Genomic DNA, 21,565 nt, shown 5'->3' with positions numbered 1-21,565 from the left:
GGAGAAAAACATTGAATCCACAGCAAACTTTTCTATGTTTCTAACCAACAGTGTTCATGTTAAGTCCAGCTGGACATACCGCTTCTGCATTTTAAATATTAATTTAGCTCTGGGGATTTTGCTGTGTCACTGCTCACTTCAGTAGCCACTGCTCACAGCTTTATTTAGCACAGATGCTATGCCACACCAACCATAACCTTTTTAGAGTTAAAGCAAAGTATCTTCTTTTTAAAAGTGTGCTTTATCTTGAAACATGAACACCAGTCACTTGCAGAGTAAGAACTTCAGCCTTATTTATAACTATTTCTTATTTCGGTTCTTTTTTGCGTATGTGTTGTGAGAAGAGCTAACATCTCTAAACAGGTTACTCATTGTGGCATCATGATCAGTACTGGTATAGACTGGTATCCCTAGTTTTAAGGTTACTTTCACTAAAAGTTGTCTTTTTCCGAGACACAAGGCAACAAAAAAAGAAAAGAAAACTAAGGAAAAAATGACATCCTAGCTACACTGATATTGGGATTCAAAATGAAGATTTCAGTAAAGACTACCCGAATGCTTTACTACATAGACATTCATAATTATACATATCTAATTAATTTATGCTGTAAATCCAAGTTACATTGCTTGATATGTATTCTGAACACACTGTATTCTGATTAAAACTTCCTCACATTAAAGTCTAATGAATACTTTTGTATGGACCTGAATATTAAGCACACTCAGCATTAGGTTTCTGAAGCATATTTAAAAATGAACATTAGTCAATTTGTACCAATTAACATTTATGGTTAAAAAAAATAATTCATAAAACTGATGAGTATATCTGTATATCTGTCTATTCCAAAATGCTTTCCTTTTAACCCTGTGGAGTCTGAATTGCCGCCGGCGCCCAAACGTGCTTTTTTTCAGATGCCAGCAAAAAGAGCTTAAACTGCTCGGTCATATTTGATCAAAAATGTCAAAGTAATACATTATTTAAATAATCAATTTTGTATGCTCACTATATAAACAAAACGTATTTTTTTTAAATGAATAAAATAGTCAGGGTGCGCCATCTGTCGCCTTTGTCTGCGTAAACTTTGTTTAGAAACACGTCATCAAAAAGCGCTGAAACTCGGCTCATTATCTGAAAATGAGCTGCGAGCGGACACGCCCCCCTAGCTTTTGTCAGCATTGTCTTTTAATGTTACAACAAAAATCCGCCAATATCTGCTCATTTGTAACATGAACTGTTTGTAATTGTATGCCCTAAATATTGTTGACGTTATATAAAGTTATATTTTAGCCTCAGTTCAGTTTTGGTTAGTGTCACTGATCATCCTGAAAGGCTGTTATGTAGTGTTAGCTAGCAGAGATGTTCCAGAATGCTGAGGTGTAAATGCTATATGTACAATGCATGCTAACAAATATATATTGTTCAAGTGTATTCATCAAAAATACTGAAAAATATATTGTTTGATTATTTTTAGGAGTGTGGCTGCATCACCCCTGCCTTCACTGGAAACTCACACCAGGCCACGCAGGTGTCGCTCCATTTTGAGTTCGACCGAGAATCATCCTGAGTAAGTACATATTTTATATTTTCCTAAATTATATTTAGTTTGAATCATTATTGCGTTGTATGACATATGCAAACAACTTTACCAATGACAATATTATTTGCTCAGCTGTAAATGGTGATGGTGTAAATGTCTGAGATGCATTATGGTCTATTGCCCATCAACAAATAGGCCTATAGGCTGTACAATGCATGCTAACAAATATATTTTGTTCAAGTGTATTCATCATCCTAAAATATATTGTTTGATTATTTTTAGGAATGTGGCTGCATCACCCTTGCCTTTACTGGAAACTCACACCAGGCCACGCAGGCGTCGCTCCATTTTGAGTTTGACCGAGAATCATCCTGAGTAAGTACATATTTTGTATTTTCTTAAATTATATTTAGTTTGAATCATTATTGCATTGTATGACATATGCAAACAACTTTACCAATGACACAATTAGTGATGTTCGTGTGTGTGTTTCATAAACAGAGGTGATCAAGCACCTGCTCCAAAAAGGGCAAAGGCAGCACACACAGTCCACCATGTCATGGAAGGATCAGACAGATAACGACACAGTTCCACAGACTCTGCGATTCCCGCACATGATCCTGGACCTCAACTGAGGTCTTCTGACTCTCATTCTCCATGTAGTCTATTTAAAATGATGGTATGTAGTACTCAGTAACTGGTGCAATTACTAATGGTTTGTAGCACTGTTGTAATGATGCAAGACTAAATATAGTTTTAGAAGGATGTGCAAAATTCCTAAATCAATATCAAAGTTCTCACCTGCCATACTCTGAGTGACTCAGAGTTGAGGCTCAATTACATCCTAGTTGATGTAAAGCTTGGAGAAACTCCAGGCCATTCACCCTGCACACATCCTACTTAATAGTGGCAAGGTCATCGCTATAACCACTTCTGCAGCTAATCATCCGATTGTGCTCTGATAAAGGACTCAGTTCAGGGTTAGGATGGATGTGAATTGGACACTGGTAGATAGGTCCTATTACCTTTCCAAGAATAGCGGTGTATTATATACTTAGTAATTGTCTGTTACTATGCACTTGTCACTTGACCTGTCTGGCCTAAAATGGAATATGGCATGAAATAATGGAAGAGCTAGAATTATATACCAGTAAAGCCTGGATTATAGACTGAACAATGTGTTTAATAAACACTATATAGCTAACAGTATGTGCACACCTGCTCTATGTCCTGTTCGTGGGCCTTTCCCAAACCTCACTAATGTTTTTTTTTTTTGGCTGGATGCACAAAATCCTGTACAAAGCCTCCTCAGAGGAGTAAAAGCTATTATAGCTACATACTTCTATAATTATAGAAGCGGATCTACGTTGGCCATATTTGACTTGTATTTAATTATATTTACATTTGAGAATGGGGTGGTACACAGGTTTATACCCCTCTTACACCTTTACAAGTGTATGCACATTTTCACTGCTATAGATCTATCTATCTATCTATCTATCTATCTATCTATCTATCTATCTATCTATCTATCTATCTATCTATCTATCTATCTATCTATCTATCTATCTATCTACTGTATGTTCTATTAGGCTGATCATAGCATTCTTTACAGGGCATCTGGGAAGTATTCACATCGCTTCACTTTTTCGACATTTTGTTATGTTAGAGCCTTAATTCAAAATGGATTAAAAGCATTGTTTTCCTCAGAGTCCTACAAAAAATACCCCATAATGACATACCCCATAATGACAAGTTTGTTTAAGGTCACATGTACATAAGTATTCACAGCCTTCGCTCAATACTATGTTGAAGCACCTTTGGCACCAATTACAGCATCATGTCTTTTTTGAGTATGATGCTACATGCTTGATACACCTATTATTCAGGCAGTTTCTCCCATTCTTCTTTGCAGAACCTCTCATGCTTCATCAGGTTGGATGGGGAGCGTTGGTGCACAGCCATTTTTAGATCTCTCTAGACATGTTCAACCTGGTTCAAATCTGGGCTCTGGCTGGGCCACTCAAGGACATTCACAGGGTTGTCCTGTAGCCACTCCTGTTTTATTTTGGCTGTGTGATTAGGGTCCTGTTGTCCTTTTGAGGAGGTTTTTATTAAGGATGTCTCTGTACATTGCTGCATTCATCTTTACCTCAATCCTGACTGGTCTCCCAGTTCCTGCCACTAAAAAAAATCCCCACAGCATGATGCTGCCACCACCATGTTTCACTATAGGGATTTTATTGGCCAGGTAATGAGCAGTGCCTTGGCATTCAGGCCAAAGAGTTTAATCTTTGTTTTATTAGCGCAAAGAATTTTATTTCTTATAGTCTCAGAGTCCTTCAGGTGCCTTTTGGCACACTCAAGGTGGGCTGTCATATGCCTTTTACTGCGGAGTGGCTTCCACCTGGCCACGCTACCATACAGGCCTGATTGGTGGATTGCTGCAGAGATGGTTGTTTTTTTTGGAAGGTTCTTCTCTGTCCACAAAGAAATGCTGGAGCTCTTTCAGAGTAATGATCAGGTTTTTGGTCACCTCCCTGACTAAGGCCCTTTTCCTCCGACCGCTCAGTTTGGCCTAGTCTCGGAAGAGTGAAGTTTTGCCTTTCCAAATCCTGTCCAATCAACTGAAATTACTTGACTCCAATTAAGTCGTAGAAACATCTCAGTGATAAACAGTGGAAAAAGGATGCTCCTGACCTCAAATTTAACCCGAGTTTGAGGTCAGGTGCATCCTGTTTCCACTGTTTCCTTATCACATAACTGTAGTATGCCATGACAATATATATTTGCACTATACTCTGAATATGATTTAGTCAGTAAACATTTGAGTCAAAAGCTTCAGTTACATTGAAAGTCTCTTTGAGAAACTATAGACACATGCGCACACACACGGCCCGTGCCGTTTCTAAGAACATTAACTGCCAAATCAAACTGGCACTGAATTGAACCGACCAGAAGTACTGAACACACACACACACAAAACTAATGCTCAGAGGAAGCTCAGATCATCATTGCTACAAGCTGTCCAGTTGCTTTATGGTTCTCATGTGTTCACAGCTTTTTGTTCTTGTTACTCTCTTCCTTTCCCTGTCCACTTCCCCATAATTTTTTTTCTATCTCTTGTTTCTCTGATCAGTTTAATCTTTGCTCTATTGGCTCAACTTTACTGTCACTTATGTTAAGCCTTTACTACTCCTATTGTAGGCCAGGTGGCACAGTTCTTTCCCCTGAGTCTTAGCTAACCTCTCTCTGTGCTTGGAAGCAAGCTCTGGAACTCTGCTTCGGTTAGCCAGTCCCTGAGGGAAAGGGGACTGACACAATCTCTTTGAGGCTTAGCCATCTCTAGGTCACTTAACTGGCAGAGGAAAGCTTACATGTCGCACACACGCACACACACACACACACACACAAGCACAAAATTAAATCTGCTCATTCATATAATTACAAGCAGGACATGCATGTAGACGTAACAGGCACTCATGGACAATGGTGTGATAAAGTATTTCCTTTTTTTTCTCTATTCTTAGTTTCAGATCTTTATATCTAATTCACCAAAAAAAACGAGGAAGAACTTAAAGAAACGCAAAAGACAGTTTTTCAATTATTTAATTTACTGTAGGCAAAAAACGTAATGTGCATCAACCATGTGAAAAAGTAATTGCCTGCCTGAACTTACTAACTGGTTGTGCCACTTTTAGCAGCAACAACTGAACCAAACCGTTTCAGTAACTGGAGATAAGTGTTATCACTTTGATGGTAGCTGATCCACTCTTCACTGCAGAATTGCTTTAAACCAGCCACATTAGAGGTATTTTAAAACATATTTAAAGCCCTGTTGCAGCAGCTCGATGGGGTTAAAGTCAGGGCTTTGACCAAGCCATCATTTTGTTCACTTTAAACATACTCTACCAGGTAAATTACTTAATTTTGGGCTTGGGATGGTTTTTCTAATAATCCAGTTGGTCTTGAGTTTCATGCTATATGCTCATGAACAGACATACTATACAACTATATGATCAACTATGCTATAGGTCCCATTTATGCCCAATCTCTTTATACAGTAAGAGTGGAATCATGAGCACTGACCCTATCTAAAGCATGTGAGGTTTGCACTCTCAGATGTTTATGGTGGTTATTTTGTGACTTCATAGAAGAATCACTGGTGCACTCTTTTAGAGGAAGAACTTCTAAGGATACCATTCCTCAGGATTTTATACACTGGGAGACAATGGATTTTACTTTTTGGATCACTGGAGTAAATTGTTTTCCATTTTAATATATATTTGAAATCAATTCTGTCTTAATGCATTATTTTTTCTTTCTCAATCTCATTAAATGAAAAGCTCTATTTACATGTTGTTTAGATAAAACATGGCTGATCTGTGTGTGTGTCTAATGTAATTTAACTTAATTATCAATTTAATTTGATGGATTGGGTGTCTGAGTAACTAAGGGGACAATGCATTTTGCACACAGGCTTAGTTATCTAGTGCTAGGATAAGACATCTTTTTTCCATGCAAAAACATTGTTTTTGTGTGCAAAAATAAAAAAAGGAAGGGGCAAATATTTCATGGAACCATTCTATACATACATTTCAATGAAATATGGCAGTGTTAATAATACCACGAGGCTTTTCGAATTGTCGCAATTATTATACGGTTAACACAAAACACATTTTACTCAAATAAGCTCCAGGGAAGTACAGTGGCCTGCCGAGTTACTGCTTCACGACCCTATGACATTTTCTGGCGGACCACAATGTACTTCTTGTTCATTTATGGCTGAAAAAGAATGGGTTATGTAACATGTGATTTCCATAATGTGTTGGAGTTTTTCACTTTCCTGATTTTTGTTTAGACTGCACTTGAAAATGCAAAGCAACATTAAGTAATCAGCTGCCTTGCATTTGTGTTAAAGTTGCACTTTTATTTATTTTTATTGTTCCATTAAAATGATGTGGAAATATCTGGGGAACCTGATGAAATGTCAATGTTGAAACAAACAAAGAAAGAAACAAAAAAACCTACATAAAATGCAGTTGGACTCTGTGGAGAGGGTTTACATTTATACTGTCAGTTATGTAACTCCCAAATATTTACTGCTAAGGAATCACAAATATGCGGAAATTCAGCGCAAAACACCAGACATCTGTATGGTTGTGGGAAAGAAAAGGTTTTCTGCAAAAGGTGAATAACCAAAAAACAAATAAAACAACGATCTCAATAATAATTAATGGTACAAACCTGTTCGGATCTAAAAAAAACATTGTTTCATGTGTAGGTTTCAATATGGGCTTGGTGCTTTTGGGCACTTTAATTGTTTATTTAGGTGCCTACAAGTTGTAAACGTCAAAGTATTCTTGGATTTTAAAAAAAATTTTATATGTCAGGATTTAAACAGCCAAATAGAATGAGATGCTGGAACGTTAGTGACTAATTAGCTGAACTAATGTACTCAACAGATTCTGAGAGTTTGGGCTTCATGCACATGGGGATGAATAGGAGGTTAAAAAGTAAACTAGTCATTCCAAAGGTTTTTAAGTTCCCATTGTAAATGGTGTAGCTGACTATAAACCAGTGCACCTTTAACAAACACTAAAAAAACAGGGCAATATGTACTGCAGAGCTTTTCATATTTCCTCCCAAATTCAAAGGTCCATATGAAATCTAACCTACATTGAGAAATTACTGAACTCCCATTGGCCTGAAAATAGAGCAAGCTACAGCTATGTCCATGGTAAAAGATATGAGCCTCTACTGACATCTAACTCAGAAATAAGAAAACTAAGAGGATTTTAAGAGCATTTTTTTTTTGCAGCAAATAAAAATAAACCAAATGTAAACTTGGTCTACACTTTGGAGCACATTTTGAAATAAGTAGGCTGTATCAGTCTGAGCCTGTTTAACGTCTAGTTCGTGATTGACATTAGGCTTCTACCATGCAAGAATAATAAAGTAAGGTAAAAATATCCCCCCAAAAAACGGATTGGAGGGCACCAGAGTGTCATGGGAATTATTAAAGTCTATGCAATAGTATATACCAGTGAGTAAACATTTTTTTTTTTTAACCCAGTTTCTTTATTTTAAATGTATTGGTTCCAATTAAAAGACCTGAAAAAAATTGAATTTGCTCTAAATCACAAAGCATTAGATGATGCAAAACTAAAGTTTTAAATCAAAGTGGGAAGTGTCAAAAACAAACAAACAAAAATAGTGTAAAAGCCATGTTAAGGCATGAAAGAACGGATAAAAACACACTGCACACAGTTCTTCACTGAATCACTGAGGAGAGCGTATACTTAAAAGTAATTTAGGCTTATGCCTGATTAAATGTTCGACTTGGCATAAAGGATGACAAGCACGACAATTCAACTCTTAATTGACAAAGTGAAGTCAAACTACAGGATTAAGGCCACTTTGCTTCATCTTGTAACATGTCACATTACTTTCACAGTAATACATTGTTAAACTGTTGCTTCCAAACTTAAGCTATGACTGTAGAGTTTAGATTGAACCCCAGTGAGGCTACAGGTTTCCCCTGAGGCAATTGTAATGTAGTGACTGAATGATGTTACTGCCTGGATGTAATATTTAACAGTCAGAGATCATTACATCCATTCACACTATAGTAATAGGTATGGATTGGCTTTTATGATGACTGCTTTAGGTCCGTGCGGTGACGGGTATTGAATAATACAGTTCTGAAACCCATCTTGTCACTGTCAGAAATTTTGTTGCTATCATTAGTTCTGTCAGAGAGATGAAACCTCAAGAAATCAAGAAAAAGAAAGAAGGTTGCATGCTAAAACAGGAAAATAGTTGTGTCACATGTCACTGAAGAATCACAAATAGTGTAGGTGAAGCCTTGAGCATGCAAGTTCAGAGTAGCAGACACTCTTTAAGAGCTATGATTTGCTGATTTGCAAGGATGTACAGGCCACACACAGGCTACCAAAGTCTCTAAATGCTAGTAAGTGGTTTGGGTCTGGCTCAAGCAAATATAAGTACCATTTAGACAGACCCACTAGGCTGTTCCTTTTTCTGTTAAAGATTGGCTTGTTGTGAAATTGGAGCTTGTGGGGTAGTGACTTCTGATGGCATGGGATTTCCACTAATCAGTCACTTATGTAATCATTGAGCTGATTACTAAAATATGACTGTGCTCATGAAATATAAACATGAACTAATTAATGTTCTTGTACATAAAAAAAAAAACCCTAAAAGACCTAAAATGGTACACTTAAACAAAGCAAAAGAGTAAAAATATTTAAATATGAATAAAAACAGGCAGAAAATTGAGTATCAGATAATGCTACAACACAAAAATACTAGGGCGGTCAGTCGATGAAAATATTTAATCGCGATTAATCGCACGATTGTCATGAGTTAACTCGTGATTAATCGTAACTTATTCGCACATTTTTATCTGTTCTAAATGTACTTCAAATTAGTACTTTTTACGTTTTTAATAATTTAATCAACATGGGCATGGACAAATATGGATGCTTTATGCAAATGTAGGTTTGATATTCGTGAGACCGAACTCAAATAGAGCATGAAGGCAAAATATTTTCGTAAAGGCTTTAAAGTAATTATGTTGTTTTAAATTATGTAAATCATCAATACATCAAACGGAACTTTTGCTATGTTTCCACAGGGATGGTTTCATTTGCCAGAAAAAATATACTTTATTTATTAAACGCCTCTGGGGTTTATTTTTTTTATAACTGAGAAAAGAAATGACGTCATGAACGAGTGTGTGTTGTGTTGGAGGTTTTAATTTCGCCTCTTTTATATTTATTTTTTTAATAAAAATGTTTGAACAAATATGCACGCTGCATTAATCGCACGGTTATAAAATTAGTGCTGTTTAAATAAATTTGCACTAATGCGTTATTAACGAACACATTTTGACAACCCTAAAAAAAATATAGAATTTCTGTGCCTTTCAAAATATACTATATCCAATGTAATATACTATATGGTTAACATGAATATAGTGTTTTTTTCTTATTGCAGTTATTTGTTAACATAACGCTTAATAACAGTAATACAGAAAGGTAACCAAAGTAAGCAAAGACACAAATTTTAAACATTTCTATATCATAATAACATAAGTCTCTTAGTAAAAGACCTAATGGCAAAACCTGCGATGGTAAATTTGCCCAGATGCAAATCACTTTTTAAATGACTTTCTCTTTCTCTTTTTTCATCTCTTCTTTCCTGGGAAATATAAATGTTATAAATATTTTACTCTTCCTATTTTAGGCCTATATTAGTCATTGTTAAAAACAACAGGTGATAAGGCAGGTCATCATGCTTTTATCTAGGTACCTCTTAGCAGAGGTGAAAATCCAATGAAATTACTGAACCATGTCTCTCCTGCTGTTTGTCCTGCTGTGTCTTTCCTTCCATCTCACCAAATTAAAACCAGAACACATTCAGTGTGAGTCTCCTCACTCTACTGCTGTCTTTATTGATCTTTTGTTGAGATATGATGTTGGTTTTAGCATGGGAAATACAAGCTTGCGAAACCCATGGTGTTGATATCTCAGTTAAAAAGAATTGAGAGTGTGAATGTCATTCCGGCTGATTAAACCTGACATCTCTCAGAAAATTCTTGAAACAAGTGTATTACAAAACAAGTGCTATATTTGTCCAGCAGTGCTTTTGGGTGCTGAATTGCTTAAACAAAAACAGTGCCTCGCTGCAAGACATAGACACAAACTAAAGACTAGAATTTCTAAGTGGGCAAGTAAAAACAATAAAGAATCTAAATTGCATATGCACATGGTAGGTATTAAAAAAAGAGAAGAAGTGTTGCAAAAAAAAAAAAAAAAACCCTCAGGTTTTTTCACTACAGGTCTTGCAAAATATCCACTGCAAATTGCAGTAGAATGTCAGTAGAAATGCAATAATATAAAATTATATGAAAGAATGCATAACAGCTAAGACACAACATCCTTAAAGAGAATGCCCTATAATTATATCAATTGCTTTTAATAAAAAGGGTTAGATTCTAAAGCCCAGCAGACACCTTCAGCAGTAACTGTTTCACTCTTTAAAAACTTGTTTGCAAATCCATCATTTGTTCACCTACTTTATATCTACATTTAAAGCCTTCCAGCCTGCTACTTCCATATGATAATTGCCAACTGGCCAGAAATGATCCCACAGGAGCCATTATATGCAGCAGACACATTGTTTAACAACTCCAGAGAGGAGAATCATAAATGTTCATATCAAATTGTATAAAAACAAGAAAGACCCCCTAGAGCATTTTTTACTATGAATTCCTAAATGTCCCCTGTGAGTAAAATACTTCTCTAAGCATTGCAGCCTTTCTGAAAGCTTTGGAGATTTTATTTGAGCATCCTGGCCATCGAAACGGCTGTTTCTCAATCACTAGATTGAGTAACAGGTTTTGGGTGTGTAATCCTGTTATCCAACTTTACTACCAGTAGACATTAAACATTACAGCTGCTGTAACACCAACATGATTTACAGTTCAGTGAAGCAAAATGTTCAGATGGAGTTTCTTTCCCTGCCCAGGCCACTCTGCGTACCACCATAAAACAGGAGACAATTCATGGGAAAAAAACTAGGTCTCACCGCACACATTGTGTTAATAGGAAATAAAAGAGCATTCATACCGAACTCTCTGGGCACCGAGATAGCGTACACACAGCTGTGGCCTGTAGTGTAGTTCCTGGGGAAGTTTGGTGACAGAACGGTTCCCTCAGAACCAGTGGAGCGACTGCCACAAGGAGCTTGACAGAACATTGACAGAAGTCCATATTATGAACATCATATACAGTGTCCAAAATCCAACAAAATCATATAGTTTATTATGGATATAGAGAAGATGTATTTCCTGTGTCTAGATCAGGGGCTTTACACTAAGAAAATTCCTTACAACTATGATTACAGTCTGGATAAACTGGGATTGAATGGTGACAACAGACAACATTTAAAATTAATCAATTATTAGATTATGGCTATAATTAAAACAGTTTGAAAATTTGTATACTGATCAATTTAATTCACATCAATCCAAATGAGCCCGAAACCGCTTTCTAACTTACTAGATTTCTAACTAACTTGCTACATCTCTACCTTCCCTCTGGTACAATATGAAACCTTCAATTTTTTTGTATTTTCGTTCTTTTTTTTTTTTTTTTTTGCATGATCAACAACCGTAGTAGTTAACCTGGATCATAATCCTTTCAAAAACTTGAATTATTGGATTTCTTTTCATACATTTAAAATCTTTTCTGCAGTATTTTTTTATTCTTGCACAGTTTGCTGAAACACTTGGCTTCCTGGATTCATAACTACCAGTTACTCAAACTGTGATCCAGAACATTCACTACAGTCATCAAAAATCTTTAAACATGCAAAATACCCTGACAGCTGGGCAAGGCCCTATTCCAACCAGGCCTGCCATCATCCCCCATGATGCATGTGAGGGTGGAGTAGCCCTGGAGCACATAGCCTGCTTCACAGTAGAATGTAACTGTGGAGCCCAGTTTGTAGTCACTGCCCAACCTCGTGCTATTCATCACATTGCCTGGGTCAAAGCACGACTCCCTGAGCTTGGCTTTATGAGAAAGCGAAGAAGAGAAGAAATTATTAAAGGAATCTTTACCTGTAGCTTTATCTATACTACATATATACATTCTACTCATTCACCTTTCATTAAGTATACTTAAATGGACACTTCCATTAATAGGTTTATTAATGGAACACACACACACACACACACACACACACACACACACACACACACACACACACACTTACACAGAACATGATTGTGCTATAATTTATTTATAATCTTCTGTTTAAGTTGCTAAGGTGAGGTTAAACTTAATCAATTCAATGGATCAGTCAAACAGTCTTATAACTATAAAAACCTCAGAAAAAAGTTTCCTCTGGGCCCCAATCCTGTTCACCTTGACTAATCAAAGCCTTTGTTCTTGGTGAATCAACTCATAGCACTTGTAAAATGTCAGAACCTTTCAGCAGTATACCTTTGTACTCCAGGTGAAAGCCAGCATAGCTGACAGAGCCGTCACTTCGAAAGGCCAGGTGCATGGCATTGGAGCTGCTCTCAATCCGCTCAGGAAGCTTGCTGTCCTGAAAGCTGCCGATTAGAGGGCTGTTGCTGTCCATCCCATCATATATGTACAAGAAGTCATAGTTGGGCTCAATGCTGAAGCTGGAGATGAGATAAGAAGAGACGAAAAGAGATCAAAGAGCAGGTTTTAATAGCCACTCAGTATGATCAAAGCGACACATGAGGAACCCCAGCCTACAAATTCAGCATGCAACCTGAGATGGTCTTTCATAGCACGACTACAAGAGTGTTGGGAAATTTCTATAAATAAATAAATAAAAGATTTAGACATCTGTAATTCATCTGGAAAAAAAAAACCATTGATTTTTCAGCATAACACATATATGGGCTGACATTGAAGAATTTTTGTTGGTGTTAATCATATCGGCTTGGTGTAGCTCCCTTGGAAGTCCTTTCTAACTGAAATTCAGCTACATCAGACCTGGACCTCTGTTCATGTTCTAACAGCCTCTGTGAGTGTGTGCTGCCTCTGACACAGAATCTATAAATACCCAGGGGGTACCTGCAAGCAATGCATTTCCAGACACCCTCACTGAGAAACAAAAGGAAAAAAAACTTCCACCACAATAGATAATCTCTAAAGCTTTGCCATACTCCTGGGTCTCAAACACAGAGATAAACATTCAAACATTTTTATCTTCAGAAAGGTATGATGCCGAGGTGTCCTCTATCAGCGGAAACATTTGCATGAGATGGATTGCGTCTGCATTAGATTTACTCTTGTTTTCCCTCTATAATACTGGGAAAGAATGCTAAGCGTACTCGACACATTCCACCGCCTTAAAATCCATCGCTCTTGGCTTTTTGCGAGATAACAGAAAGCCAAACACGGGAATTTAGGCCAATTTCTTTTCAGTACATTAAAAATGTCATTAATTTTTAATAACCAGATGTGATGGAAGTGCGTTTTTTTCCACCCACTACTTCCTAGCCTCTGGAGCTGTCAATCGGCAAACAATTAGCTTTGTGGTAATTGGATTGGGCAGTAACATAGACAATGCTAATGGTAAAGAGAGATGGCAGGTTTGTAATGTTGCTAATTTCTGAGGCTATTTTCATTTTGGTACTATGCATTTTTCTGCTCTCACTGGTGACATATTTTAAAGGAGAATTATGTTAGTAATGAACTGTGTAATGAAAACGCCTGAGAAGGAATTGATTGAGATCCATTTATTAGAAATATATTTGAAATTCTGCTTTGCTCACCAAACTCCAGTGTGATTATGCACTGCTAGAGGAAAAATTTTAATGTGAACCAGTACTAGTGCACATTCCTATGCCAAACCCAGGAAACTGTGCTACCTAGAGGGGCATGACATTTGTTTTTTTCTAGTTTGTAGCTTGAATAAGACTCTAATAATGAACTAAAGCTGGAAAGAGACAAAACTTAAATGCAACAATCCGACAGGGTGATCCATACATATTCATGGAAGATTTAAAGTGGCTGACATTTTGATTAAGAGAACTTTGATTGTAGGATAATAATCCAAATAAGACAGAAAATCTTGTGAAAGACCAAGGCACTACAATATTACATCTATTTTGTGCAAACCTTTGTCAGATTTTCTATTTAATGTAGGTTCTATAAAAAACTCATTTGCTTTGCTTTTAGCGTTAACACACTTCAGTATTCAGGACTCATGCTTCAACTATCACAACTATCATCTAAAATACAACCAACATCGCACTCTGTGAAGGTATAAACACTATTGTCAGTGGTATTGTCAGTGTTATTTAGCTGGGAAGCAGATATATCACGGAGTACATAAATCAAAAAGGGGAAAAATCTTGGGGCCATTACTAACAAAATGAGAAAAGAATTCTAGCTGGGTTCATTGCCTGCCTTGGACACGAAGTGCATTTTAATTCAGACACACAACATACAAATCATTTGCCATTACATAATTACTCTATACATCTTTGGCTGATGAGAAAAAGTAACTTCTAATCTACTAAAACACTGACTGGATAACTCTTCATTTAAAAAAAATCCAAACACATTCTATGCAGTTGTTTACTGGAAGGTCGCATTGTAGCACAGTCTGGTAACTCTGCTGATAAGGATATTAAAATGGTGAAAAATAAAAGATCCAAAAATAGATTTACAATGGGGACAATAGAAGATCCCTTTAACTACTTGCCCAGACAATGAATGCTATGAAAAAAACACAGAGGAGCATTGACAGTTGTCCAACCCTGTAATCATATGAGCCAGTAGCCAAAGCAAGAGGCAACAATTTATCTTCTATGTTCACACATGTTGAACACAGTGCAGCAAATAACACACTAAAAGTTCAATATGCATAACTTGAATTAAAATTCTGGAGATTAGATGCAAATTATTTATGATGTGTTCTTATGTGTGAATGCTCATTTTACTTTCAGTACTTTTAATGTAGCAGATTTTTTTGTATTAAAATGGACAGGCTCAGTATTGAAATGTTTTTATAGTCACAACATTAGAAAAAAAAAAATGACCATGCTATGTTTAAATTTGCAGTAGTCTGTTTAGGCAATTTTCTTAAAAACAGGTGGACAGTGCACATCCACCAGTGAGAACAGTAGTGGTACATGGTACACAGCGACAAGCAACACAAGTAAGGCTCTTCAGTGACTTGCCACTTGGAATGCAATATACTGTAAGTAGAGGCTGGTCCCAGTGAGAAACAGAAGCACACAAAGATGGATAAGTGTTAGAAAGTAAGGACTATCCTGTGACATTGAGTTTGAATCCCAAAGATGGAACAGGCATCCATGAGTAGGAGACCAAGAGTATAATTGGTCATGCTCGCTAGGTGGGCAGGATGGTGTTATACTTTCCACTTTCAATCTCTACATTTGACACACGCCAATCTTGAGTGTCTGTGAGCTGATGTAAGGGGAAAAGGGTAGTTATCTCTTTCTTCTGAGCGTGTGATGTACTGTAGTATGTGTAACAGTTCAACAAAATGTGTAATATCTGACTTTGTGTGTCTTGAAGGATGCACATGTGGGAATAGATAGTGGGTGGGAATCAGAAAATTACAACACAAACCCTCCCTAAAATAGCAATGACTGGCATATATGTAGGATCTCATCAGTGACATGAACACAGTAAGCTAATAAGTCATTTAAATAGAAAATCAACATGAAAATAAATAAGGAAAATACGATATAAAGGAATTTACTATCATTAAGAACTAAAAAGCAGGAGAGGATTTTACCTGATGAATGCCAGTGAGAGGACGTAGTCCGAGTTGACAACTATGAGCCAGTCACAGTCTTTGCTGTGAGGGTATGGGTGAGGATAATTGGGAGATAGTATAAAGCCTGAAGAGTCAGTCAAATTCCCACCACATGGAGCTGTGTAAACATACAGGAAATGAAATTAAAATGGGTTTGTAGAATCTACAAATAGAATAATACACAGCTGGATCAGCTGTACAGCCCATGTGCCCTACTTAAGTGAAGTAGAAGTGTAAAAGATGGAAATGATCTCTCTTGCAATACTGAATCCATACAAATCTACAAACCTATGTATGGACAGGGAGAGTGAGAGGGAGGGGAGTAAGTGTGTGTGTGAGAGAGAGAGAGAGAGAGAGAGAGAGAGAGAGAGAGAGAGAGAGTTGGGAAAAGAGAGTGAAATGGGTGTGTGGACAGAGAAGGATAGAAAGAAGGTGATATATTGAGAAGGATAATTAGCAGAAAGCATATGAAAAGAAGTGGCAAAATGCAGCTTCTTTACATTTTTCTGCTTGCCACTGAAGTATTGCGAAATGTAGGAAGCAATCCAAATCTCATAATTTGATATTCGTTAATTTCAGCACAATCTTTCATCACCAGGATGATGACAGATGCCTGAATAACACTTCGGCTCAAGTGCTGCTTGACTTTCAAAACTCTTGAGAACCTTTCGATTAAAAATGCTAATTTACCCTGGATGCTGCAATAGCAGTGCAGGCTTTAAAAGCAAATGTTATATTCAGCTGAACATAATAAAAGTGATTCTATACAGAACAATTTGTAAAACATTGGAGAGGTGTATTATAAAAAAAACAAAAAAACACTTACCTATACAGATAGGTGGGCTGGGTTGCCAATAGTAGCGATTCTCCACCTGTATGCATGTGATCTTCATCTCACCCTGTAGCTCATATCCAGGGTCACACTGGAAAGTTACAGTGTCCCCAGGCTCCCTTCCATCTCCATTGCGAGTGCCATTCATGGGCACTCCCGGATCCCTGCAGGCTGTGGCCACTGAGCCTGCCAATCACAAGCATTGCCAATTAACACCAAGTCAGCTGACTGTGCTGAAGTGGGCCAATATGAACTGTCAATCAAAGCAAACCAACAGACACCACAAGAATCTAAAACTGTCAGTTAGGGCATGGAAGCACTAATCACATCTGCCACGTTAAGAAGACGAAGCCCGTTAATAATATGTCAGTACAGAGAAATTAAAACCTAACCAAGACCCGCTGTATTACACCTGCCAATCAAAAACAAACACCTGCAAAGCTATTGACTTACTGGAAAATTCGATAGCAAAACCAGACTTGCTGATATAGAAGTCAGTCTCAAACTGGATGGTCACCATGTTGAGGGTGCTGTGAATGCCCTCTGATAGGAGAGAGCCACTTAATTCCCGCAGAGACATCTCATTCTCTGGGGGACCATCCCATACCTTCAGGATATCATGGGAAGCCTCGGTATCAAAAGCCAGAAACTGCAGACTGTCAGGAAGGGAAATAAAATGCTATTTACTTTCTACAATTAACACCTGAATAGAAACAAAATTTCATTACCATTATAATTATATACCCTGAGAATTTATAGGTTTTAAATTATTGAACACATTTTCTAAATGATTTTGCAGGTTTTGTAGAGAAAAGAGATCACGCTGGAACTATCTTATTTTGTATTCACTGGTGCTCAATTTAAGTGCAGAATAAAATGTAATGTTTCATGCTGTTGAAGGAAAATGACGTTGGAATGATGTGATGTAGCCTGATAGGAAGTATAGTGGCAAAAATTTGTATTTTTTTATGTTTTAACTCATTTATACCACACACATTTGCCCACATTTCTTTTTAATTTTACAGATAAGCAACACATTGTGTGTATTATCACTTATGTTATAAGCCCTCTACGCAGCCATTCCCTCAACCTCATTTATCTATCTATCTCTTAAAATGAACAACAAATAAAAATGCAGTTTTTAATGTTAGTAAGAAACCAAAAAGCACAAAATCCTTTTTCCTGAAGACTCTCCCATGCAAAAAACTTAGTGACTGCTACAACTGATACTGGAGACTCCTTCCACCAATGTTAAATAAACGTCTTCTTACGGAAAATATCAGTGATTTATTTCTTATTAAATGTCCTGTTTTCCTGTTTATTATTACAATTATATTGTGTAGAGAGACATACAAATATTTGAGTATAAGTTGTTACCATAGAAACAATATTATATCAAAACAAGTGCGTTAATATTTACAGCTGGCACTAATGTCAAAGCTGCTGTTATAGAAAGTTAATCAACACCTGGCCCATCTTAATTTAAGAGTTTTAAACGTGTTTTGACATGGTTTTTGACACAGTGATTCCTCCCATGTTCCTGTGTCACCTTAGAATCTAAGAAGCAATAATGCAACCTGATAAAGCGTGATTTTGTTTTTGTGGTTCACAACCTGTGAAAAGATGTAGCATTCTATTGCTTTAGTGCATCTAAATGCATTTTATTAAATTCACCTACTGCAGATTACATCTGAAACACATCTGAATGAACTGCCCATGTGTTTGGGGCATTATACATATATTCGGTTTAAAGGAATATCTGTGAGTTTTCAACAAACGATGCAAAAAAACCCAACTGCAAATGGTAATTAGGTCAAAATTCAGCACAGTGACCAGACTGAAATGAAGCACCCTCACATTATTTCATCGCTAGCAATGAGCTCCAGAATGCAATAATTGTGCACTACTTCTGCAGTGCCTGTGCTGCGGCTCTTAGTAATAATTCTGCAAATCAGTCTGCATGAGAATGTGAGGACAGATGAAAAAGTAATGAATAAATATCTGATTTCACAAAGGCTTTTGCTGCCATGAGAGGACAAATTATCTTGCTTTCAAGGTTGCTTTGCTTTTAACCTCATGCAGCTATAATAACTAAATCTATAAATGGCATTTTAGACATAATGCCTAGAGCTGGGTTGAGATTTGCGAGGCAAGCATCCACTCCCTTGATGTCTGCTTGTCTCCATATAGATGAGATATTGATGTTCGTTGTTGCGGTGTAAGAAGCATATAAATAGTTAAAGAGCACTCGTTTCAGACTACAGCCACATATATACAGGTTAGAATTGAATGGGGTTGGTGAGATATTGATTTAAACGATGAGTGGTAAAGCATCTCTGAACATGTGTGAGGAAATGCTGAGTGGCACCTGACGATGTTGCCTGAATCCACCTCAATGACCCAAGTGCAACGCAAGTTGTTGTCGTAAGGGAAAGGGTATCCAGGGGACAGGATCCGGCCCGATGACTCGCCTTTAAAACGTCCTCCGCATTCAGCTGCATAAAGAAGAGAAAGAAGGAGAAAGGAAATGTTCACAGGAGGCAAATAAAAGCTAAGTTGCCGAATTCAAACTCTGTGTGAATCATCACTCAAAACCTCTTAAAGAGACCTGTAGACCTCAGTAAACACTGTTGGCTATTGACTGTCTTTCTCTCTTCTGTTCTTTTTTCTCAGCATGCCACTGGACAGCTCATGTCAGAGAAACGCAGGGATTCTTATTCTAGACGTCTTTGAATTAGACACACGTGCCAGCAGAGCAGTTCAGCACCTAATAACAAACTTAAACGTTTGGCTCTCTCCTCTACCACCTGTTATTCTTCCACTTTGCACTCACTGTGCATGTTTCAAGTCGGGAGCCTTTATGGAGGTGGGCATCGTTTGCTAATGGAGCTCACATCAGCATTTTCTTTCAACAGGCCCTCATTTGCATAAGCTATCTACATGACAAACAATGGACACACAGTTCAATGAAGCCTGAATAACAGGGTTCAGAACGGGACTTGATTAATCTGAACATTAGAGTGTTTTTTAGACAAGTGTGCAAGAGGAGCCTCCTCCAAACCAACACTGAGCCGCACTCACGGCTTATCATGGCAGCTGCTCAATCACACGTCTGCAGCACTCCATCTGCACTGACTGGCCACTCAGTCGCATCGGGAATCTAGGCAATAAACTGGTGGAGATCAGTCTGAAGCCCAGACAATCCCATGTTTACCCAACTCAATTACCACAGCATGGCAGATCTGAGATGTGTCGAAGAGCATCACTGCTGACTAGACCACAAATCATTTACAATCTCACTTCTTAACTTCTTCATTGCCTAACATGCAACGTTTCTATCTTTTTATAATAAACTCTTTTTGAGAAAGAAAACATGATTTAAATCAAGACTCATTGCATCATCCACACCTCAGATCACTGGGTGGGGTTGAAAGAAAAAAATATTAAATATTTTATCTGCAATAAAAAACGAAGAGTAATGGGGGAGAATAATGATAAGCCGTCATGCTGAAAATAAAACAGCCCTCACATTATTGAGCATCCATTATTAATGCTGGGAGATCTGTCTGAAAAATATTAGTCTGAAAACTTCAAGGTAGGAACACTGTCCATCATTTATACTCAAGAAAGAACAAACATTACCCCTGGGTGTGTCTTATTTTAACAGAAAGTTAAGACAGAGACAGCCAGACAAGAATCTATGTGCTCTCATGACCTAGATGTAGAGATTCGGACATGAGCTTTGAGATGAATTTTTCCCTCAAAATCTATCACTGGCCACATCTGATCTCGGGTCTGTGAACATTCTATTGTTTGGCTCTTGAGAGGCCTATAGTGTCTAATTACCATCCATCAAAATGTGCATGTATAACCGTGCACAACCTTGTGTTCACCCTTGCGAATGCATGGCTCACTTGGGGCTCTAAGATTAGCTCCGATACATGAGTTTGCGGAGTGAAACTGTCAACATGTGGAAGGGTTCAACATGTCAAGGTTCCGTAATTCCATAAATGCTGGCAATTTTATTCACTCAATCATTAATGTTCTATTTTTGTTTCCATGACTTTGCAACCTACCTATGAATTCCTAAATAACACAACTGTTAGAATACAATGACTAAGACAGAATTGTTTACCGCTTTTTCTAATGGTGAAAATGTAACGAATAAGAAAATCATTTCTATGCGTCTCCATCTTACCTATACAAGAAGGCAGAGGGTTGTCCCAGGCACGTCTCTCCCCTGTCATGCACTTAAGTATTCTGCTGCCATGCAGGGTGTAGCCTGGGTCACACTTGTAGGTGATGGTGCTGCCAGAGAAGTGGCCCTGGTCATTTACCTTGAAGCCAAACTGGGGCACACCAGGATCCTCACAATGTGACAGCTCAAAGCCTGAAACACACGTAGATCACAATGCTTAGGAACACTTATTTTTCAAAGACAGTGAAATGATTTATAATATAATATAATATAATATAATATAATATAATATAATATAATATAATATAATATAATATAATATAATATAATTTAATTGACCCATACTATAGTGTGATAGAATATACAGGCTCCTATAAACCACACTAGGACGATTCCACCTAAAGTGTGATAATATTTTATATAGATAGAGGTCCAGAGTCAGTGCCACTTTGAAATCACATTTAATTGCATGTAAAATCAATTCTCAATATCATTCTCTCCTTCCTACTGCCCATTGTTATGTAATAAGCAGTACGCTTAAGTAGCTCTCTTCAATCCCACAGTCATGTTACTTTTGGGAAAACAGTCAACCTACGTCAAGATAAATGCATCACAAAACTGTGAATGTTG

General features: G+C 37.4%; 1 protein-coding gene across 3 annotated transcripts in view; it reads right to left on the bottom strand.

Annotated features, from left to right (window-relative positions):
• Window positions 1-21,565, bottom strand: part of csmd3b (CUB and Sushi multiple domains 3b) — a 383,608-nt gene that overhangs the window by 91,361 nt on the left and 270,682 nt on the right. For all 3 annotated transcript variants that reach the window (XM_046834810.1, XM_046834811.1, XM_046834812.1), the window contains exons 24-31: window positions 20,936-21,127; window positions 19,106-19,232; window positions 17,191-17,393; window positions 16,732-16,923; window positions 15,885-16,023; window positions 12,575-12,762; window positions 11,947-12,141; window positions 11,195-11,311 (exon numbers count right to left, since the gene is read on the bottom strand). In XM_046834810.1, the coding sequence (XP_046690766.1) occupies window positions 11,195-11,311; window positions 11,947-12,141; window positions 12,575-12,762; window positions 15,885-16,023; window positions 16,732-16,923; window positions 17,191-17,393; window positions 19,106-19,232; window positions 20,936-21,127 (1,353 nt within the window). The remainder of the gene's footprint in view (window positions 1-11,194; window positions 11,312-11,946; window positions 12,142-12,574; window positions 12,763-15,884; window positions 16,024-16,731; window positions 16,924-17,190; window positions 17,394-19,105; window positions 19,233-20,935; window positions 21,128-21,565) is intronic.

This window comes from Silurus meridionalis, chromosome 22 (genome assembly GCF_014805685.1).
Source record: "Silurus meridionalis isolate SWU-2019-XX chromosome 22, ASM1480568v1, whole genome shotgun sequence".
NCBI classification, from domain to species: domain Eukaryota; kingdom Metazoa; phylum Chordata; class Actinopteri; order Siluriformes; family Siluridae; genus Silurus; species Silurus meridionalis.
Note: the sequence above shows the minus strand (reverse complement) of the source record. Positions and strands in the feature narration are given on the sequence as shown.